Source organism: Rhinopithecus bieti, unplaced genomic scaffold, assembly GCF_001698545.2.
Source record: "Rhinopithecus bieti isolate Rb0 unplaced genomic scaffold, ASM169854v2 scaffold_31531, whole genome shotgun sequence".
NCBI lineage: Eukaryota > Metazoa > Chordata > Mammalia > Primates > Cercopithecidae > Rhinopithecus > Rhinopithecus bieti.
Window position 1 is genome coordinate 1,101,201 of NW_016814088.1, and position 22,020 is coordinate 1,123,220.

The 22,020-nt window shown below is 37.4% G+C and overlaps 1 protein-coding gene across 1 annotated transcript in view; it reads left to right on the forward strand.

Annotated features, from left to right (window-relative positions):
* Window positions 1–22,020, forward strand: part of PKHD1 (PKHD1 ciliary IPT domain containing fibrocystin/polyductin) — a 484,394-nt gene that overhangs the window by 290,999 nt on the left and 171,375 nt on the right. The window contains 1 exon segment of the mRNA XM_017849608.1: window positions 15,249–15,386. Coding sequence (XP_017705097.1) covers window positions 15,249–15,386 — 138 coding nt within the window.

Sequence of the window (22,020 nt, forward strand, 5' to 3'; positions counted from 1 at the left end):
GAGAAGTGTCTGTTCATATCCTTCACCCACTTTTTGATGAGGTTGTTTGTTTTTTTCTTGTAAGTTTGAGTTCTTTGTAGATTCTGGATATTAGCCTTTTGTCTGATGAGTAGATTGCAAAAATTTTCTCCCATTCTGTAGGTTGCCTGTTCACTCTGGTGGTAGTTGCTTTTGCTATGCAGAAGCTCTTTACTTTAATTAGATCCCATTTGTCAGGTTTGGCTTTTGTTGCCATTGCTTTTGGTGTTTTGGACATGAAGTGCTTGCCCATGCCTATGTCCTGAATGGTATTGCCTAGGTTTTCTTCTAGGGTTTTTATGGTTTTAGGTCTAACATTTAAGTCTTTAATCCATCTTGAATTACCACACATCTACAACCATCTGATCTTTGACAAACCTGACAAAAACAAGAAATAGGAAAGTATTCCCTATTTAATAAATTGTGCTGGGAAAACTGGATAGCCATATGTAGAAAGCTGAAACTAGATCCCTTCCTTACACCTTATACAGAACACTCTTAAAAATATGAGTTGGCTGTGTAATTTCCCTCTTTAATTTCCCCTTAGTGGCTTACTTTCATTCTCAAGATGAAAATCTCATGGTTTTTACATAGCCTCCAAAGTCCTTCCTGATCCACTCTCTTGCCCACTTTTCCAGCCCTGCTTCTTACCTGTGTCCTCCAGATTCAGCAATGTGGGCATTCTTGTTGCTTTTCAGTCTTTTTTAAAAAATATAATTTCAACTTTTCATTTAGATTCAGATGGTACATGTGCAGGTTGGTTACATGTAAGTATTACATGACGCTGAAATTTGGGATATGAATGAATCCTTCCTTTCACCCAGATAGTGAGCATAGCACCCAATAGGTAGCTTTTCAGCCTTTTGGCTCTTCTTTCCCTCTCTAGCAGTCTCCAGTGTCTGTTGTTTTCATCTCTATGTCCGTGTGTACCCAATGCTTACTTCCGCTTATAAGTGAGAACATGTAGTATTTGGTTTTCTGTTCCTGTGTTAATTTGTTTAAGATAACAGCCTCCAGCAGCACCCATGTTGCTACAAAGAACATGATTTTATTCTTTTTTATGGCTGCAGAGTATTCCATGGTGTATATGTACCACAGTTTCTTTATCCAATCCACCATTGATGGGCAGGTAGGTTGATTCCAGGTCTTTGCTACTGAGAACAGTGCTGTGATAAACCTACAAGTGCACGTGTCTTTTTGGTAGAATGATTTATTTTCCTTTGGATATATACCCAGTAATGTGACTGCTGATTTTAATGGTAGTTCTATTTCAAGTTCTTTGAGAAATCACCAAACTTTCTTTCCACAGTGGCTGAACTAATTTGGATTCCCACCAAGAGTGTATAAGCAGTCCCTTTTCTTCACAGCCTCGCTAGCATCTATTATTTTCTGACTTTTTAATGATAGCCATTCTGACTGGTGTGAGATGGTATCTCATTGTGATTTTTGATTTGCATTTCTCACCTTTCAGTCTTTTGTATGTATGGAGCTCTTTCCCACTTCTGACTTTTCATCTCTCCTGCCTCCTTTCTCTGGAGCAACTCTACACCTAGTTAATTGCTGCTTGCTTTTTAGGTCTCAGCTGTTTCATCCTTGATCCCTCGCTGTTACTCTCATAGTATTATGTGTTTTTCTTCTTATCAATTTGCAGAGTTTGTGCCTATGCAGTAAATTTTGCAATTGTGTATCAATGTCTTATTTCCTCCACAAAATTTGTGATTTCATGAGGCCAGGAACTGTGTTTCTTTGGTTCACACAATAGTGGACAGGTATAGAGCAAGTACTCCAAGCTACATGTTGGGCATATGAAAGTAATAGCTGATAATTGAATGCCTTTTATGTGCCAGGCACTGTAATACTTTTTTATGTGGCATTTTGCTTAATTTCTCCTGTTACCCCCGTGAAGTATTATTTCTCTAGTTAGTCATGTATAAGTGAGTTAAGCCTGGAGGAACTTGGGACACAACTGAGAAATTACTGGAACTATAGAACTACTGAGACCCTTCATATGTGTGGGCTGTTGGTGGGTGTGCATCAGTGGGATTCTGGCCATTTGGTAGTTAGGAGCAAATGAGGTCCGTAGTTTATCAGAGATGGATGGGCACTAGAAAGAAAGAAGAAACAGACATAGTCTTTTTTACTTAGAAATGTTGCCTGGGCTTTGCCGTGATCATTTCGGTGGGTATCAGAAGCAAATACTAAAAGGACTTCAGATCTTACTTTTTCCTCTTCCAAAACTCATCCCATCAATTTCATTACCCCGTGGCTCATACTTGTAATCCCAGCACTTTGGGAGGCCGAGGCCGGCGGATCACCTGAGGTCAGGAGTTTGAGACCAAGTCTGGCCAACATGGTGAAACTCTGTCTCTACTAATAATATGAAAATTTAGCCAGGCGTGGTGGTGGGCACCTGTAATCCCAGCTACTAGGGAAGCTGAGGCAGGAGAATTGCTTGAACCCAGGTGGCGGAGATTACAGTGAGTCAAGATCGCGCCATTGCACTCCAGCCTGGGTGACAAGCGTGAAACTCTGACTCAAAAAAAAAAAAAAAATTTCTTCCCTATGTGAAGTGGGAGACTTGTTTTGTTTATGTTTGTTTCTTTGGCATATATCACAGTGTCTGACAAAGCACTTGGTAGTATTTGCTAAGTGAATGAATGGATGGATGAACAAATGTATTGGTCAGTGAGAATACCTTTTCTTTATGTATCATTTTTCTCCTGGGGTCTTCTAGTCACCTTGGATTAAAAAGAGGAATTAACTCTAAGGACAAGGATTTCAGTATGTTTACCATGCAAAGATATTTTAGGGTATTGGGACTTTTGATAGAGGCTGTAGAATCCAGACATTATTGTTAGAATACTTAGAATTGTCAATAAACATTCTAGGAACCTTCATGATTTCTGGGACAATATTTGAATTCAAGTGGAAAATAACATATTTTGGAAACCCCAAGGAAGAACTCCTTGCTTTGAATACATGTAATTCACTGGAATTTACAAGAAGACTTTTAAGGGACTTAATTTTTTGGGACTTTCCAAAAAATATGGAAAATATAAAATGTTGGGAACAATGACAACTTCTACAGAAGTTATTTTGTGCTTTATAAACTATAAACACTTTATTAATTTAGGAGCACAACACATAGATTGGTTTGTTCAGAAAATATAAATTTTGGTACAAGATATTAAAATAGAAAGTATAGACTATTTACTAAATATTTGTTAGTCAGATACTGTATTTTAAACTCTCTCTTAAACATCAATTATAATTGATATATGTATATTTAAAAAACAAAAAGGATACAAGCATCTTATTTTTAAGATTTTAATAATCTTTTGAGTTTCTTTTCCTGCAGAAGAAACAATGAGAACTTAAGAAAAGAAGTCAATAACACCGAGAAAAATTAAAGAATCTCATAGTTTTTTGGATATATTGACCTGTCTAGTGTCAAGCAGAGACAAAAAGTGAAGATTTATTTTTCAAAAAAGACCTGATGGGGAGAAATAAACGTATTTGATATAATATTTGATATCTGGACCTTTGCCTAAACAGCACCATTCAGGAATGAATTCAGGAATGAATCACTTATTTCATAGATATTCATATTTTTCTATTCAGGGTAAAAGTACAAAATNAAATATTTGTTAGTCAGATACTGTATTTTACTCTCTCTTAAACATCAATTATAATTGATATATGTATATTTAAAAAACAAAAGGATACAAGCATCTTATTTTAAGATTTTAATAATCTTTTGAGTTTCTTTTCCTGCAGAAGAAACAATGAGAACTTAAGAAAAGAAGTCAATAACACCGAGAAAATTAAAGAATCTCATAGTTTTTTGGATATATTGACCTGTCTAGTGTCAAGCAGAGACAAAAGTGAAGATTTATTTTCAAAAAAGACCTGATGGGGAGAAATAAACGTATTTGATATAATATTTGATATCTGGACCTTTGCCTAAACAGCACCATTCAGGAATGAATTCAGGAATGAATCACTTATTTCATAGATATTCATATTTTTCTATTCAGGGTAAAAGTACAAAATATATTTATTTACTAAAATTGATCATATTATTCTTCTTAAGGAAACAAATCAAAACAAAACCCACATAGGAAAATAAGTGCTTAGCTTGGCTTTAAAACCAACTGTAACATGTAAAAATTTAATAATTGGATCACCTGAGAGTTGCCAGTTTATGCCTCTTCACATATTAAGCATTATTCGCTACAGGATTGGAGAGGGATTTTATCCCCAAACCTCGTGTTAGTTGGAATTCATTAACAATGTATGGAAGTAATAGAATTAAGTGAATAAAGCCAAACTGTAGTTTAACATCAGAACTAAAGTTTATCAAAACGCATATTGTTCCTTTTTCGGTCTTCTGGGGATTGCAAGGTCTAGGTTTTTTGTTTGTTTGATTGTCGTTGTTGTTGTTGTTTTTGCCTTGAGCCATCTGAGCAAGGGGACAACTATGGACCTTGGTTTAAATAGCAATGCCATGTCAACCACTCTGATTTCTTTGAAGTCTAATGAAGAGAACAGCAGCACTGTCTCTAGATTTAAAACAATAATAATAAAGCCTGGGATGAGAGAAGGCACAGAATCTTTTCTATTTTTATGAAAACAGCAGCACCTTCTGGTATTTTCCTTTCAGAATTTGGGATGCAGAGGACTGATCTGATACAGTTGGTAATTTTACTTAAAAACCTTCCTATTAAATAGATTCAAAATATTTTTGAAGAACAGATGGTATAGACTAGAGGAAGAAATAAACATTGTATGTTAAACATTTTATTGATCAATTAAAATATCATAATTTAAAATGTTTATTCTACTATGGGAATTATGCATGTCTGTGTGTGATTGAAAAAGACACAGAAAGAATGTGGGGAGTGGGATGGGGATTTATTGTCCAAAGTTTAAATGGGACTCTTCTCATGAGGTGAGAGTGAGAAGAGGTATTTTTCTCTCCTCCCCTCCCATCCTCCTCTCTCTCTCTCTCTCTCTCTCACACACACACACACACGTGCGTGCACGCACACACACACACACACAATCAAGCCAGCAGATGGTTTTTCTTCAAGGTGTTAGGAAACTGGCTTTTAGTCTTGCATCGTGTGCCTCTGGGCACTTTGAAACTGCCTCTTCTGCCTATTTTTAAGACCAGTTTGAAAAAAAATGATAGGCAGAGTAGAATAAAGAAACCACCTGTGTGGATTTGATGAAAAAGGCAGACTATAAAGCTAGCAACTCTTTGGAAAGAGTTTAGTTATAGAAAGGCTGCATTCTTATCTTCTAGCACGTCTCTGTTCAGCTTTTTCTACAAGAGAACGAACTCTAGAGAACTGAATACCATCATCTCAGTAAATTAGTCTACTTGACACTAATTTTCAATCATATTCATCTTTCATCTCTATGAAATATTTATGTATAAGAGTTTCCATTCTATTTTAGGAATACTTTCCTTGGATGTATCATTCATCTTTATAAATTATGATAGACTATTTAGATAAATTGTTAGATGCCCCAAAGTTAAACAAGACCACAAAAGAAAGAAAATATCACCAATCATTGTGTAAAATGTATATTTAAAGTAGTCACTTTGGAGCTAAGAATATTTTCTTTCTACAAAGGAAGATTAGATCATTTAGTGGTGATTTAAATGGCTTTAAAATTTACTTTTCCTTTGGTTCACATATTTAATAGAAAATATAGGGGCCAAGGCTGAGTGTAGAAAAAGAAACCCATTAATTATGGAAGGTACAGGAAAATAACAAGCCCACAAATAGTCCTTGTGTGTCCTGCTCTGCCTGGCATGCCATTGCTCTCCCTCAGAAGTCTGAGCTGTGTCCAAAGTCAGTATAGGCTGCTTTCCTGACAATAGCAGGGTTGTAGTGGAAACTGTCTTCACCACCTAAGTTATGGGGCCTGATACAGTGAATACCATACAAGCAGTGGGTCTGCCTGCCCTAAATTATGCCTGTTCATGTGACCCCATCATTATTCCCAGGATCTGTGCCCTTTGCCCTTGATCTCATTTCTACAGGATTTAGACAAGTGTCAGACCCTTGGAATGCTACACAATAGTGACCTTGATTCCCTAACTTTGCTGGGAAAAAAAGTGAGTTTAAATCTAGTGTTGAACTTATATGGAATGCTTTGTAACTGTGGTAGTCAAATTGTTCTTGATACAAAAGAAGCCCCACCCCTCTTTCAGAGACATCTGTCTTTCAGTCTGGCTCAGGTTTTCTGGTCTTGAGGCCACTTAATGCATTTCTAATAAAACTCTGAGTCTTTTTTGTTGTTGTTGTTGTTGTTGCATTTGGTGCATGGAAAAATTCAGGGGTTTCTCCTTATTGTTAACTTTCCAGATATTATTTTTAAAGCTTTAGTGTTCTAATTGTAAAAATAGAACACTTTCAGGAAAAAAAAGACCAAAAAGCCAAAACACTGCTTGGCAAAACACGAAAGGATAAAGATGGTGGTGTTTAGTGCTTGATGGATGAACAAGTGGTTAAAGGGTGTAATTCGGAACCAAGAAGCACCACCCCATGGCTAGTCCTGAGCCCCTTTGGGGGGAAAAGCAGTCTTTAATTACATCTGGAACTCATTAATTCTTTTTGGAGCCTCTTTCCAGATCAGCTCCCCCATCAGCCACCCATTGAGCAACAGAAATTCCAGATGGTTTCCTCCATATGCCAGTGCTCATTCTCTCAAGTAGGATAGATTGGTCACTGACAGAATAGGGTGGAATATCTGTAGCCAAGGCAGGAAAGGGTGGAAAGCACTGGAACACACTTAAATTAGAGGTGATCCATCACATATATTATTACATGAGTTGTATAAATAACTATTTCTGAGTGATTGCTCTGAAATATCTTGAATAATTTTATGGAAAGGATGTTACTTCTAGAAAATGTGGCACATAGATGCCAGCTTTTGACTCCTGGAAAAAAGAGAAATCCTCTGCAAGTCTCATTGTAGCTGAGGACTGGTCAATTTAGACCTGCAGATGATCTGCTCTGGAGGCTACATTAGGGTGAATTCTTTTTCTCATGTGACTAGCTGAAATCTTTATTATTGTGATACAAGGAGAATTCCTTTATGAAAATCTCTGTATGCCATGTGCTTATTTTATTTTAGCAGAATTTTCTTATAAGAGACACATTGGTAGACTCCAGTTTGAAGCATCTGGGAATAAAACAGAGTTAACCCCATGTAATTAAAAGTATGTCATCATTTCAAGTATATCACATTATTTATTCATATATATACCTGTCTTCATCTGATGGTGGGAAACATGACTTGCTCATCTTTAAATTCCTAACACTCATCAAGATTTGTCACATTATAGGAAAGGAAAGGAATAAATAAGAAAAAATGGGGAGATGAATCCAGGGAATTTCAAAGTGAAAAGTGTGGCACCAAAAGAAATAAGACTAATGTTTCTCTTCTTGTCTTCATTCTATACTTTTCCTCTGATAACTATTGGAATTTATGTGTGTGCACACACATGTTTACTTATGCGTGTGTGTGTGTGTGTGTGTGTGTGTGTGTGTGTGTGTGGTGGTATTTTTGACCATCTATTATGGGATAAATATTATTCTTCTAGGTCCTGAGAAAATAAAAGTAAGAACATCAGCTGCATTCCTGTTCTCAAGTGGTTATAATAGTCTTTGTGTGATTCATGGGAAATTTGTTGGTACATTTGGAATTGGTAGGGCAATTAAAAGGAAAAATTTTTTCTAAAAGGGGTATAATTTAGACTTCATGTACTTATCATATTTTAGCTGAGAAATACATCTAAAAGCACCACTATCATACTTTTATGTGTATGTGTGAGTACTCTGTGGATGAGAGACAGCATTAGTTCAACAAATCTTATTGTTTTGTACAATCAGGTTTAATAGCTGAATATTGGTTGAATGTGCTATAGGTTGGAACAGATAAAAATCAATTTGTTTAAAACTCTTGCTTTGAGACAGGGAGAATGGAACCAATTTGGAAAACATATTTTAGGATATCATTCAGGAAAACTTTCCCAACCTAGCTAGGCAAGCCAACATCGAAATTCAGGAAATGCAGAGAACCCCAGTAAGATACTGTATGAGAAGATCATTCCCTAGACACATAATCATCAACTTCTCCAAGGTCAAAATGAAAGCAAAAATGTTAAAGGCAGCCAGAGAAAGGCCAGGTGACCTACAAAGGGAAGCCCATCAGACAAACTGCAGACCTCTTAATGGAAACACTGTAAGCCAGAAGAGATTGGGGGCAAATATTCAACATTCTTAAAAGAAAAGACATTCCAAGACAGAATTTCTTTTTCTTTCTTTCTTATTTATTTTTGAGATGGAGTCTTGATCTGTCACCCAGGCTGGAGTGCAGTGGTGTGATCTCAGTTCACAGCAATCTCTATCTTCCAGGTTCAAGCAATTCTTGTGCCTCAGCTTCCCAAGTAGCTGGGATTTCAGGTATGCACCACCATGCCTGGCTAATTTTTGTATTTTTAGTAGAGACAGGATTTTGCCATGTTGGCTAGGCTGGTCTTGAACTTCTAGCCTCAAGTGATCCACTTGCCTTGGCCTCCCAAAGTGCTGGAATTACAGGCATGAGCCACCGCACCTGGGCCCCAACCTAGAATTTCTTATCTGGACAAACTAAACTTCATAATTGAAAGAGAAATAAGATCCTTTTCAGATAAGCAAATGCTGAGGGAATTTGGTACCACCAGATCTGCCTTATAAGAAATGAAGGAAACACTAAATATGAAAATGAAAAACTATTACCAGTCACTACAAAAACTGAAATACACAGACCAGTGACATTGTGGAGCAACCACATAAACAAGTCTGCAAAATAACTAGCTAGCATCATCATGACAGGATCAAATACACACAATATCAATACTAGCATTAAATATAAATGGGCTAAATGCCCCAATTAAAAAACACAGTCTTTTAAAGCTGGATAAAGAACCAAGACCCATCAGTGTGCTGTCTCCAAGAGTCCTATCTCACATGCAAAGACACACATAGGTTCAAAATAAAGGAAAGAAGAAAAATTTACCAAGCAAATGGAAAACAGAAAAAAGCAGGGGTTGCAATCCTAGTTTCTGACAAAATGGACTTTAAACCAACAAAAATGAAAAAAGACAAGGGCAGTACATAATGGTAAAGTGTTCAATTCAACAAGAAGAGCTAACTATCCTAAATATATATGCACCCAATACTGTAGCACTCAGATTCATAAAGCAAGTTCTTAGAGACCTTCTAAGAGACTTAGACTCCCACACAATAATAGCGTGAGACTTTAACACCCCACTGACAATCTTAGACAGATAATTTAGAACATTAAAAAAGATATTCAGGACCAGAACTCAACTCTGGATAAAGTGGACCTGATAGATATCTATAGACCTCTCCACCCCAAAACAAAGGAATATACGTTCTTCTCATTACCACATAGCACTTACTTTAAAATTGATCATATAATTGAAAGTAAATCACTCTCAGCAAATGCAGAAGAACTGAAATAATAACAGTCTCTCAGACCACAGCACAATCAAATTAGAACATAAGATTAAGAAATCTATTCAAGGCCAGGTGTGGTGGCTCATGACTGTTATCCCAGCACTTTGGGAGGCTGAGGTTGGTGGATTGCCTGAGGTCAGGAGTTCAAGACCAGCCTGGGCAATATGGTGAAACCCTGTCTCTACTAAAAATACAAAAATTAGCCAGGTATGGTGGAAGACGCCTGTAATCCCAGCTACTCGGGAGGCTGAAGCAAGGGAATCACTTGAATCCAGGAGGCGGAGGTTGCAGTGAGCTGATATCATACCAATGCACTCCAGCCTGGGCAACAGAGTAATGAGACTCGGTCTCAAAACAAAACAAAACAAAAAAAAAGGTCTATTCAAAACCACACACCATGGAAATGAACAACCTCCTCCTTCTCCTGAACGACTCTTGAGTAAATAGTGAAATGCAGGCAGAAATCAAAGAGTTATTTCAAACTCATGAGAATGAAGATATACTGTACCAGAATATCTGGGACATAGCTAAAGCAGCATGAAGAGGGAAATTTATAGCACTAAATGCCCACATCTAAAAGCAAGAAAGATCTCAAGTTAACAATCTAACATTACAACTAAAAGAACTAGAGAACCTAGAACAAACAAATGTCAAAGGTAGCAGAAGACAAGAAATAACCAAGGTGGGAGCTGAACTGAAGGACATAGAGACATGAAAACCCTTCAAAAAATCAACAAATCTAGGAGCTGTTTTTTTTTTTTTTTTTAAACTAATTAAATAGACTGCTGGCTAGATTAATAAAGAAGAAAAGAGAGAAGATTGAAATAAACACAATCAGAAACAACAAGGGGGATATTACCACTGACCCCAGAGAAACACGAAAAACCCTCAGGGAATATTATAAACACCTCTTGCACATAAAATAGAAAATTTAGAAGAAATGGATAAATTCCTGGACACATGCACCCTCCCAAGACTGAACCAGGAAGAAATTGAATCCCTGAATAGATTAATAGTGAATTCTGAAAATGAGGCAGTAATAAATAGCCTACCAACCAAAGAAATCCCAGGACCAGGTGGATTCACAGTTGAATTCTACCAGAGTTATGAGGAAGAGCTGGTACTATTTCTACTGAAACTATTCCAAAGAATTAAAAAGGAAGGACTCCTCCCTATTTCATTCCATGAGGTCAGCATCATCCTGATACCAAAACCTGGCAGAGATATGACAAAAAGAAAACATTCAGGCCAATATTATTGATGAACAACAATGCAAAAATTCTCAACAAAATACTGGCAAACTGAATCCAGCAATGCATCAAAAAGCTTATCCAGCATGATCAAGTAGGCTTCATCCCTAGAAAGCAAGGTCGATTTAATATATGCAAATCAGTAAATGTGATTCACTACACAAACAGAACTAAAGACCAAAACCACATGATTATCTCAATAGATGCAGAAAAGCCCTTTGATAAATTCAACATACATTCAAATTAAAAACTCTCAAATTAAGTATTGAAGAAATATACCTCAAAATAATAAAAGGCATATGTGACAAACTCATAGCCAATATTCTATCGAATGGGCAAAAGCCAGAAGCACTCCCCTTGATAACTTGATAACTGTCACAAGACAAGGATACTCTCTCTCTCACCACTCCTATTCAACGTAGTATTGGAAGTTCTGGCCAGGTCAATTAGGCAAGAGATGGAAATAAAGCATATTTAAATAGGAGGAGAGGAAGTCAAACTATCTTTGTTTGCAGATGACATGATCCTACAGCTTGAAAACCCTATTGTCTCAGCCCAAAGCTTCTTAAACTGATAAGCAACTTCAGCAAAGTCTCAGGATACAAAATCAATGTGCAAAAATCACTAGCATTTCTATACAGTAACAATAGACATGCCAAGAGCCAAATCACAAATGAACTCCCATTCACAACTGCCACAAGAAGAATAAAATATCTGTGAATACAGCTAACAAGGAAAGTGAAGGACCTCTTCAAGGAGAACTACAAACCACTGCTCAAAGAAATCAGAGATGACACAAACAAATGAAAAAATATTTCATGCTTATGGATAGGAAGAATCAATATCATGAAAATGGCCATACTGTCTAAAGCAATTTATAGATTCATTGCTAGTCCCCTTAAACTACCATTAAGATTCTTCACAGAATTAGTAAAAACTATTTCAAAATTCATATAAAACCAAACAAAAGTCCGAATAGCCAAGGCAATCCTAAGCAAAAAGAGAAAAGCTAGAGGCATCACATGACCCAACTTTACACTGCAGGGCTACAGTAACCAAATAGCATAACAAAACAGCATGGTACTGGTACAAAACAGACACATAGACCAATGGAACAGAAAAAAGAAGGCAGAAACAAGACTGCACACCTATAACCATCTCATCTTTGACAAACCTCAAAAAACAAGCAGTGGGGAAAGAATTTCCTGTTTAATAAATGATGCTGGGAGAATTGGCTAGCCATATGCAAAAAAATGGAAACTAGGCCCCTTTCTTAAACTATATACAAAAATCAACTCAAGATGGAATAAAGACTTAAATGTAAAACCCACAACTATAAAAACCCTAGAAGAAAACCTAGGCAATACCAGGTTTCAGGACATAGGCACAGGCGAAGATTTCGTGATAAGATGCCAAAAGCAATTGCAACAAAAGCAAAAATTGACAAATGGGATATAATTAAACTAAAGAGCCTCTGCACAGCAAAAGAAACTATCATCAGGGTAGTCAAGCTACAGAATGAGAGAAAAATTTTGCAATCTATGCATCTGACAAATGTCTAATATCCAGCATCTATAAAGATCTTAAATTTACAAGAAAAAGCAACCCCATTAAAAAGTGGGCAAAGAACATGAACAGATACCTCTCAAAAGAAGACATACATGCAGCCAACAGACATATGAAAATAAGCTTAACATCATTGATCATTAGAGAAATGCAGATCAAAACCATAATGAGATATCATCTCATAGCAGTCAGAATGGCTATTATTAAAAAATCAAAAAACAGATGCTGGTAAGGTTGTAGAGCAAAAGGAATGCTTTTATACTGTTGGTGGGAGTGTAAATTAGTTCAATCATTGTGGAAGATAGTGTGGCGATTCCTCAAAGACTTAGAGGCAGAAATACCATTCGACCCAGCAATCCCATTACTGGGTATATACCCAAAGGAATAGAAACCATTCTGTTTTAAAGACATATGCATACATATGTTCATTGAAGCACTATTCACAATAGCAAATACATGGAATCAACTTAAATGCCCATGATAGACTGGATACAGAAAATGTGGTACATGGATATAATGAATTACTATGCAGCCATAAAAAGGAATGAGAACTACTATGCAGCCATAAAAGGAATCCTTTGCAGGGATATGGATGGAGCTGGAGGCCATTGTCCTTAGTAACCTAATACAGGAACAGAAAACCAAATACCACATGTTCTTGCTTGTAAGTGGGAGCTAAGTGATGAGAACACATGGACACAAGGCAGGGAACAGCACACACTGGGGCCTGTCAGAGGGCAGGTGGTGGGAGGAGGAAGAGGATCAGGAAGAATAGCTAAATGGTTCTGGGCTTAATACCTGAGTGATGGCATGATCTGTGCAGCAGGCCACCCTGGCACAAGTTTACCTGTGTTAACAAACCTGCACATCCTGCTCATGTATCCCTGAATTTAAAATGAAAGATGAAAATTAAATAAATAAGTAAATAAATTAGAGGCAAAGCCCTCTTGTTTTTTTGCAAATTTTGCTTCAAATAATTCTTAAAGTCATGAACCCATAAAATGTATGCTAAACCTAGAACATTCTCTAGGTACTTCACTCTTTTATTTGAATATTTTGAAAAGTGCTAGAGATGAGAGTAAGATATAGATTTATTTTTATCTGTTTAGTTTGATCATTCATTTTGTACCAGTCACCAATGAGCTCTTGAATTTAAGGTATGTAGGGGATTAAACTCAACAGATCTGGATGGCGTTTATTTAGTGTCTTTATCTTCAGTACTGCAAAAACACTAGGAATTTAAAAAGAAAAAGAATGATCACTTAAGGAAGTCAGAGTGGGAGAGGAAGTCATAATCACACCGAGGACCAGCCCAGTGACAGTTACTTCCTCACATACAATATTGTATGTATATAATTTGAATAATGTGTCTCAGTACTCTGATAGATGTATGTACAGTGTGTCATTGAAGTGTAAAAGAGAGAGGTTGTTTCTCTAGGGAGAGTGGTGGAGCCAGCGAGGAGAGAGAATATCTTGCTAGCAGAACTAGTGCTTGCTTTGCATCCTGATGGGATAGGACCATACTTTGAGAACCACTGCTCTACATCTAACTGAGAGAAAAGGGGAGGGAAAAGGCATACAGAATTAATGGACCAGGCCTAGAGATGTCATACTTTAATTCTTCTCACATTTTATTGGCTACAACTCAGTCACATGACTTCATCTACCTGCAAAGGAGGTGGAAACCGTAGTCTGTGAACTTAGGAAAACAAGAGAAATGGTTGGTTTACAACTCTATAATCTCTGCCACAGGAGGGCATGGCCATTCTTATAATGCAGGAAGCAGGGAGGGGCTAGGAAAGACAACTCATGACAAGTTAATTTGCTTAGGCATGTCCTTAAGAAGAGCAAGTGCACTGTTTCCTAGAATGAGAGATGAGATGATATTAACAAAAGAATTCCTTATAAATCTTTACATGTGTTGGTGATTATGGCACTAGAAATTTAAGCGAAAATCTTTATTTGATGTCATTAATTAGTGTTGAATTACTGCTAAATTTCAAAAAGTAACACAATGCTTTGGCATACATGAAATACTTACTGTTTTAAATGAAAATGTTGTATTTATATATTACTCTATAATAAATCCCAGGCAAAAGCTATGATTATTTCTTCTGAAGTTATATGAAGACTGCTTTTATGAAAGGGGAAATAAAACATAATGATTTTAAATTGTCCAGTAAGCTCTATAAGCATGGCAAGCTAAGGGACAACAGTAAAAATAATAACATCAAGCGTTTATTAAGCATGCACCATGTACTTTGCCTTATACAATGGGACTTAGGGAATTAGAGACAGCTTACTAATATTGTATAAGCATTTTCAATCTATTAACTCATTTAACTCTCACAAAAATCCTATGAACAAAACAGTTAATTTTAGTATTATTCCCATTCCACAGATGAGAAAACTGAGGCACAGAGCGATAAAGCTATTTGCCTAGACAGTTAGTAAGTAGCAGAATTGGTATTCATATCCAAATAGTCTGCCTTCAGAGGCCAATGTCATGTCTACTGCTCTGTATATCCCTGAAGCTAGAATCAAAAGTGAAGATACAGGAACAAAGGGTAGGGAGCTCATTCGATCTGTGTGTTTCCACTGCAGTAGACTCGAGGCTGCCGGTTGGTGCATAAGGAGTGCATTTTGTCCATGAACGTGGTGTGTTAAGCAATGGTAGCATTTACCAATCAGAACTTATTTTCCTGTTTAGTAAGGCCTAGCCTTTGGCAGACTATTTGTTCTTCCAGTTGCTATACGTGTCCTGGTTTAGATGACACTGTATGCAGGTCCCAAACTGCTGGGAGAATCCTAGAATAAAAGACGTAACTCTTGTTTTTGTGACACATCTGAGCAATTTCTTTTTCTTCCACAGACAGAACTGTCCTTGTGGATACAGATCTTCCATTCTTCAAAGGACTGTATGTGATGGGTACCTTAGACTTCCCTGTGGACAGAAGCAATGTTTTGAGTGTGGCATGCATGGTCATTGCGGGAGGGGAGCTGAAAGTTGGTGAGTAAAGGCACAGGGATTGCAAGCATGTTGGGAATTATACTCTGTGAGAAGGGGCTCTGGCTTAACAGAGTCTGGGGAGGGTTAAGGTAGTAGTGAGTATACTAGTAAAGTTACTCTTTGGCAAGCTTTACACGTGGTCAGAGGTGGCTTGCATTGGTCTTTCTCTCATGCCCGTGCACTATCAGGCTGTTTCTGGTCTGCCTGCTGCTGCTCATTCCAGGGCTATTTTTTTTTTTTTAACCTCCTCCAGGCTACAGATCAATTCTTCCAGTAGGTTTTCTTTGTGTCAGAATCTGCCTTTAACTCACTCTTTCAGAAGATATCATAGGATGGATTTGATATCATCTGATCAACTAACTCACAATAAAATTTCAATTACTATTTTAACAATTTCCTGAGAAAATATACTTGAAAGCAAGGCTATGTGCTAGCACTTTACCGGGACAAATAATCCCAAAGACGTGAGAATGAAGGAAAAAGAAAAGTGAGGAGGAAAGGGAGGGAAAGCAAATACAAGGTAGTCATAGCTTCTCAAAGAAGCATGCTTGGTTTGCTTGGTTATGTGGGATATCTTGAGAGAAGCCTTATTAGAACCTCCATATCTTGGGACAATATGGGGGAGGTAGTGAGGAGAAGGTAAGCATCTCACCTGGCCCATTCCACACCATTAACTCCTCTGACTTTGTTATTTTTGTGGCTCCCTGGGTAGCTAGGGAAGGACCAGGGAATCAGTAGGTGCCAGGAGATGAGGCTCCTCTTGCTGGGAAGCGGATCATGTTACTGGGGCCCCAGGACAGGCAGAATGGAATGGATCTGAGGTAGTGTATTAACCAGATTTGCCTTACTTAATTAAAAAAACCTGAAATGTTATGGGTAGACTATATACTTAGAACTGTTGTAAGCGATGGGTATAAATGCTGAAAAGACGTGTACCCTGTCTCCAAAGGAACTACTTTAGAACTTTAGTAAGGCATTCTACTTTGCCCCAGGAAGAAGATTAAAAGAGAATTCCCAGAAAAAAAATCATATCATATTTCAAAGAAATATATCTCTGGTGGTAAGGAAATATTTAGATATCATTGTTAGGTAGCATGATAATTTTAGAATCTCTGTTGGGAGAAAATTCTAGATCTAATTACCTGAACAAAGGTTAAGTCACTGTAAAAAGATTTCTGAAAAAATGTGGTCAATCCTTTTCTTGAATACTTCCAGTGACAAAAAAAATCAAAACCTTTCAAGGCAACCTGTTCCCACTATTTAAAATCCTATTAGAATTCTTTTTGTTCCATTAAGCTAAAGTCTATCTTCCTCCAATTTCCATAGGTTCAGGCTCTTCCCCTTGAGCCATTCAGGACAGGTATCATACTCCTTTTAATTCTATAGCACTTCATTCACATCTTCTTGAATCTTTTCTGTTTTAGGTCATACAGTTTATAACCATGGTTCATAGTTATTGCTGTTTTAAGTATTTTTTTTAGTGTATGGTACAAAACTGCAAATACAGGAAAACGAAGAGAATTATATGGTGGAAATGAAGTGATCACTCAAAGTTTCTGAGTGCAAATATTTCCAAGTGCAAATATAGCCATTTTGGTGTTTTATCTCAAAATCATTTTTTTCTTACACACACACACACACACACGCATATATTTCAAAACGTAGGGCATATACTTTGATTTTTTTTGATCCTATATAAACAATGTAAGAATTTCTGCAACTCATTATATTTCAAAGGCCCAACTTTAATGATTTCAACATTATATAATATATAGGAATATATAGATATGCATGCATGTATAATAATTTAGCCATTTTTCTCTTCTTAAGCATCTAAGTTATTTCAGATTTTTGTCCTTGTAACTCACTCTGCAATGAACATTCAATAATTAAATCATTATTCATAGCTTAGTTTCCTTAGGATGGGCTTTTAAACGTGAAATTAATGGGCCTAAGGATAAGAACATTTTTTAAAGGTTTTTAATACATGCTGCCAAATTGCTTTTCAGAAAAATTTTACAAATTTGTACACCCCATTTCCCATAGATTATTATGAGATTCCCTCTTTCTTGCTGGCATTGCCTCTAAACACAACTTTGTTTTGTTTAATTCCTCTGAAAGCCAGGGAGAAAGAACTATTCCCAGGTGGGATCGGCCTATTCTGAACAGAATGAAACGAGTATAGCAGTTAACAGAATGGGCTCTAAGTCAGATGGTGGAGGGACCAAATCCACCTTGGCCACCTATTGGCTGTTTGACCTTCAGCAAGTCAACCTCTGGGCACCTTCATTTCTTCATCTGCAACATATGTAGGATAACAGTAGAACCTTCCTCAGAGAGATATTAAACATAACAGCTCACAGGAAATGCTTGGTATATGGTAGGTGTTCAATAAATGTTTATCAGCCAGGGTGCCCACAGAAAATATATGTCATATGCATTAGACAGTTTGAAGGGATTTAAATAAAGGAATGATTTACAAAGATCGAAATGGGATGAGGTATACCCTAGGGCTAGTAAAGCCACGTATCCTTACTACCTCTTGCAATAAAGGACTGAGGAAAGAATGTTACAGGAACCCAGAGATAAAGAGAGAGGTTTAGAGATGGTTGTCAGATCACCCCAGAGGCATGGCCTTTGTATGGTTGGGATTCACCCAGTACAAGGAAGGAACTACAGGAATAAACACTCTTTTTTTTTTTTTTTTTTTTGAGACGGAGTCTCGCTCTGTCCCCAGGCTGGAGTGCAGTGGCCGGATCTCAGCTCACTGCAAGCTCCGCCTCCCGGGTTCACGCCATTCTCCTGCCTCAGCCTCCCGGAGTAGCTGGGACTACAGGCACCCGCTACCTCGCCCAGCTAGTTTTGTATTTTTTAGTAGAGACGGGGTTTCACCGTGTTAGCCAGGATGGTCTCGATCTCCTGACCTCGTGATCCACCCGTCTTGGCCTCCCAAAGTGCTGGGATTACAGGCTTGAGCCACCGCGCCCGGCCAGGAATAAACACTCTTATCTCATTCTTTTGCTTCCCTCCTGTCTTCTGCTTGTGCTACCATTTGGCCACATCCGACTGGAAGTCAGAGTAAAGGAGAACTTGATGCAGTACACAAAGGTCAGCCACATCCTGGGGCACTGGGTAGGGTGGAGAAGCACAGAGCTTGGAAATGGAGGTGTCGACAAAAGCTCTCCAGCACAGCCTCCAGCTATCAGAACAGATATGTTTCTTCTGTTAATACAGCCAAATATTAAACTGACTTCTTTATCCAGCCAGGTCATGCTGTTAGTCCTGCCAACTACATTGTTGGCTCTGATTCCTGCTCTTTTTATTTGTGCTGCCACAAATACATATCTCTACATTGTACAGTTGTGTTGGGCTTATTTTGTTTTCCTTGGGTTTTGAGGGAATCTAAGGGCAATACTTTTTACCCATCTCTTCATTTAATTATTTTAGTTCGTCTTTCTACACTGGAGATATTTTCTTGAAGTCTGGTCTTTTCCTCACAGATTGCTACCATTTGCCCATTTGTTTAACATTGTGTAAAATTCTCATCTAATTAATTGAGAAATATTAAATAACATTGAACCCTGTTCTTAATACTACAAAACTTATTTCCAGTTGATATCTTCTATTGCAAAGATTGATCTTTTTCTTAGGTAAGTTATATTTGGATTTCTAAGGTCACTTATTACTATAATATATAGCTTGCTGCCTGAAAAATTTGTACCTTTGAAGGTAAGTGACACTGTGCCACTTTCCAGCTTTACTTTATATATTTCAGGTCTCATTAAAAAATTTCTCCATTCCCAATTCTATTTTTTACCCATCACTAGATAGTGGTGTATTCTTTTCCTCCTTGCTTCATCCATGTGTTCCAGGCCTAAAGGTTGGTTATTGGAACCCATCTGCCCAGTCCTATGTGTATTATGCCCAAAGGAAGACTTTCAACCCATCTGTCCAATTTTACCACACCCTAAAGAAATCCCAACATGAAATAGATAATAAGACTAGTTAGTAAATAAACTTAATAGATTTGGACATTGGCACAGAGTGCTGCCAGTGTATGCCTGCTATCTGCTTTTTTTTTTTTTTTCTTTTGAGATGGAGTTTTGCTCTTGTTGCCCGGGCAGGAGTGCAGTGGCGTGATCTCAGCTCACTGTAACCTCTGCCTTCCAGTTTTAAGTAATTCTCCTGCCTTAGCCTCCCAAGTAGCTGGGATTACAGCCACCCGCCACCATGTTGGCTCAGCTAATTTTTGTATTTTTATTAGAGACAGGGTTTCACCATGTTGGCCAGGCTGGTCTCGAATTCCTGACCTCGTGATCCACCTGCCTTGGCCTCCCAAAGTGCTGGGATTATAGGCATGAGCCACCATGCCCAACTGGTGGTCCTGCTTTTAAGGCAGCTGGTGCTGGCAAAGGTATCAATGGACTTTTAATACAGTTGAATCATAGAATGCTAGAATTAGAAAGGAAGCTCAAGATCAAAGCTTTGCTTAGAGGGCTACAGCTGCATCACAAATGCCAAACTCAATTTCATTCTTCGCTCAGTGCTTGTCTCATTAGTCTGATAAAACACTTAAGATAAGCTTAAAGAATTACACATGTGTGTCCATTCTTTCATTTATCATGGGTTTACTCAGTGCCTACCGTGTACCAAGTGCCATGGGGGCATACTGGGCATATAGAAACAGAAATCATGAACCCGAATTTTCAAGAGGTGTCTCAATAAAATAGTGTGACAAACGAGTAAAAACATGATTGGAAGGGTCATGTCTTCCAACCTAGAGGAAGCTTAAAGATAAAGGAAGAGATGTGAACAGGTACATATTTTAGATGAGCATTATACTTTCGGGAAACTGCAGGGAATGGGTATGTCTGGATAGCCAGCTTTGTATGAAATGGTGGTAGTAGATGAAGCACCTTGACCTGATATACTATGCTAAGGAGTTTGGATTTTCCTATGAAGGCAGTGGGTAGTCACTGGATAGTTTTAAGTAAGGAAGTGACATGATTATATTTATTCTTGGAAAAATTAGTGCTGGAAGTGTAGAGAATGCACTTAAAAGGGACACAGTGAAAAAGGAGAAGTCTACTGAGATGTTTTAGGAAAGGAATTGTAAGGGAGTGAACTAAGGTTTACTCTTTAACAGGAGTTAAAGAGGAAAGAATGAATTAGAGATGCATTGAGGAGGTAAAAATCACTAGAACCTAGTGATAATTTTGATCTGAGGTAAGGAGGAGTTGTTTGGGATATATCCAAGGTTTCGGGTTGGGAGATCTGGGTCAATGGGGATGCCAAGAATGAGTGCCCTTTCCTCACTCTGTTAGTTGAATGGCCCTCGGCAAGTTATATGAACTAGCTGTGTCTCAGTACCCTTATCTCCAAGGTAGAAATAGTAATAGTACATATTTCATAGAGGTTTTTAAAAATTAAATGAGTTAATATTTATTAAAGTGCTTGAACAATGTTGAGTATGCAGTAAACTTTATACAGTGGTTTGTTAAATACCCAGACTCATAAATCTCAAGGTTAGATTTCAATGAAATATGCAAGTGATAATATCTAGAAGGCAAGTAGACTTATGAATAAAGAAACCAATGAGAGAGGTCTGTGCTAAATGTACATATTTGAGGATCATCAGCTCAAATGTGAAATTAAAGATGTGAATAAAATTGGCCAAACAGATTTTGTGGATAGAAATTTTGAGGAGCACCAGTCTTTGAAGGGTGGTAGAGGAAGCTGAGTTCAGGAACAAGAATGAAAAAAAAAAAAAAAAAAAAGTTATATAGGTGGAAAGAAAATGAAATGACAAGAAAATAATATCTTGAAACAAAGAAGGCAATTTACAAGAGGAAGTGGTCAGTAATATGAGATACAGTGGAAATGACAAAGAAAATAGAAAAGAAAACTGGCCATCTTATTCCAGCTGTTTGTTTTTTATAATGGCTGATAAATATAGTTTTGACACAAATTGTTACTTTTCATGTAAAACAAATAAAAATTCAACATTTACTGCTTCAGGAGCAATAACTTTTCATAAGCTCAATACCATTTATCTATTCGTTAACAACTTCGTTTTTTGGCTTTAGTATAGCCTGAGGTGTCATTGAACATATTGAATTTCATGGTTGAAAATGAATAGTTGTCCATATTGAGTCATGGCATCAAACCTTTATGGGATTGCTTTCATGAATAACTGATTTTCTTTTGGATGGTGAAATGAAATGGATAAATAGATACTAAGGAGAAAATAATTCCTCCGATATGGTGATTTTCCAAAGTTTCCTTTGTAGATTTGTCCCTTCCTCCTTTATCTCCTCCTCACCTCCCTCTTTCATTGAGTGCCAACTCAGAGCCAGGCATTCTTTCTGGCATTTGAATATTCCACAGGGAACAAGACGTTCAGTAGTGAACAGTTCCTGCTTGCATTATTTTATTGGGGGAAACAGACAAATAGTAAAATAAATGAGGAAGATAAGTTTAGATGGCAATACATTCTCTGAAAGAAACTAAACAGGAACATTAATTAATGAGAGATCCAGGTTGGATGCTGGCAACCATATGTTAGATAGTTAGTAAAGACCTTTCTAACAAGTCAATGTGACATCAGACTGCAGAGACAAGAAAAAGCTAGACC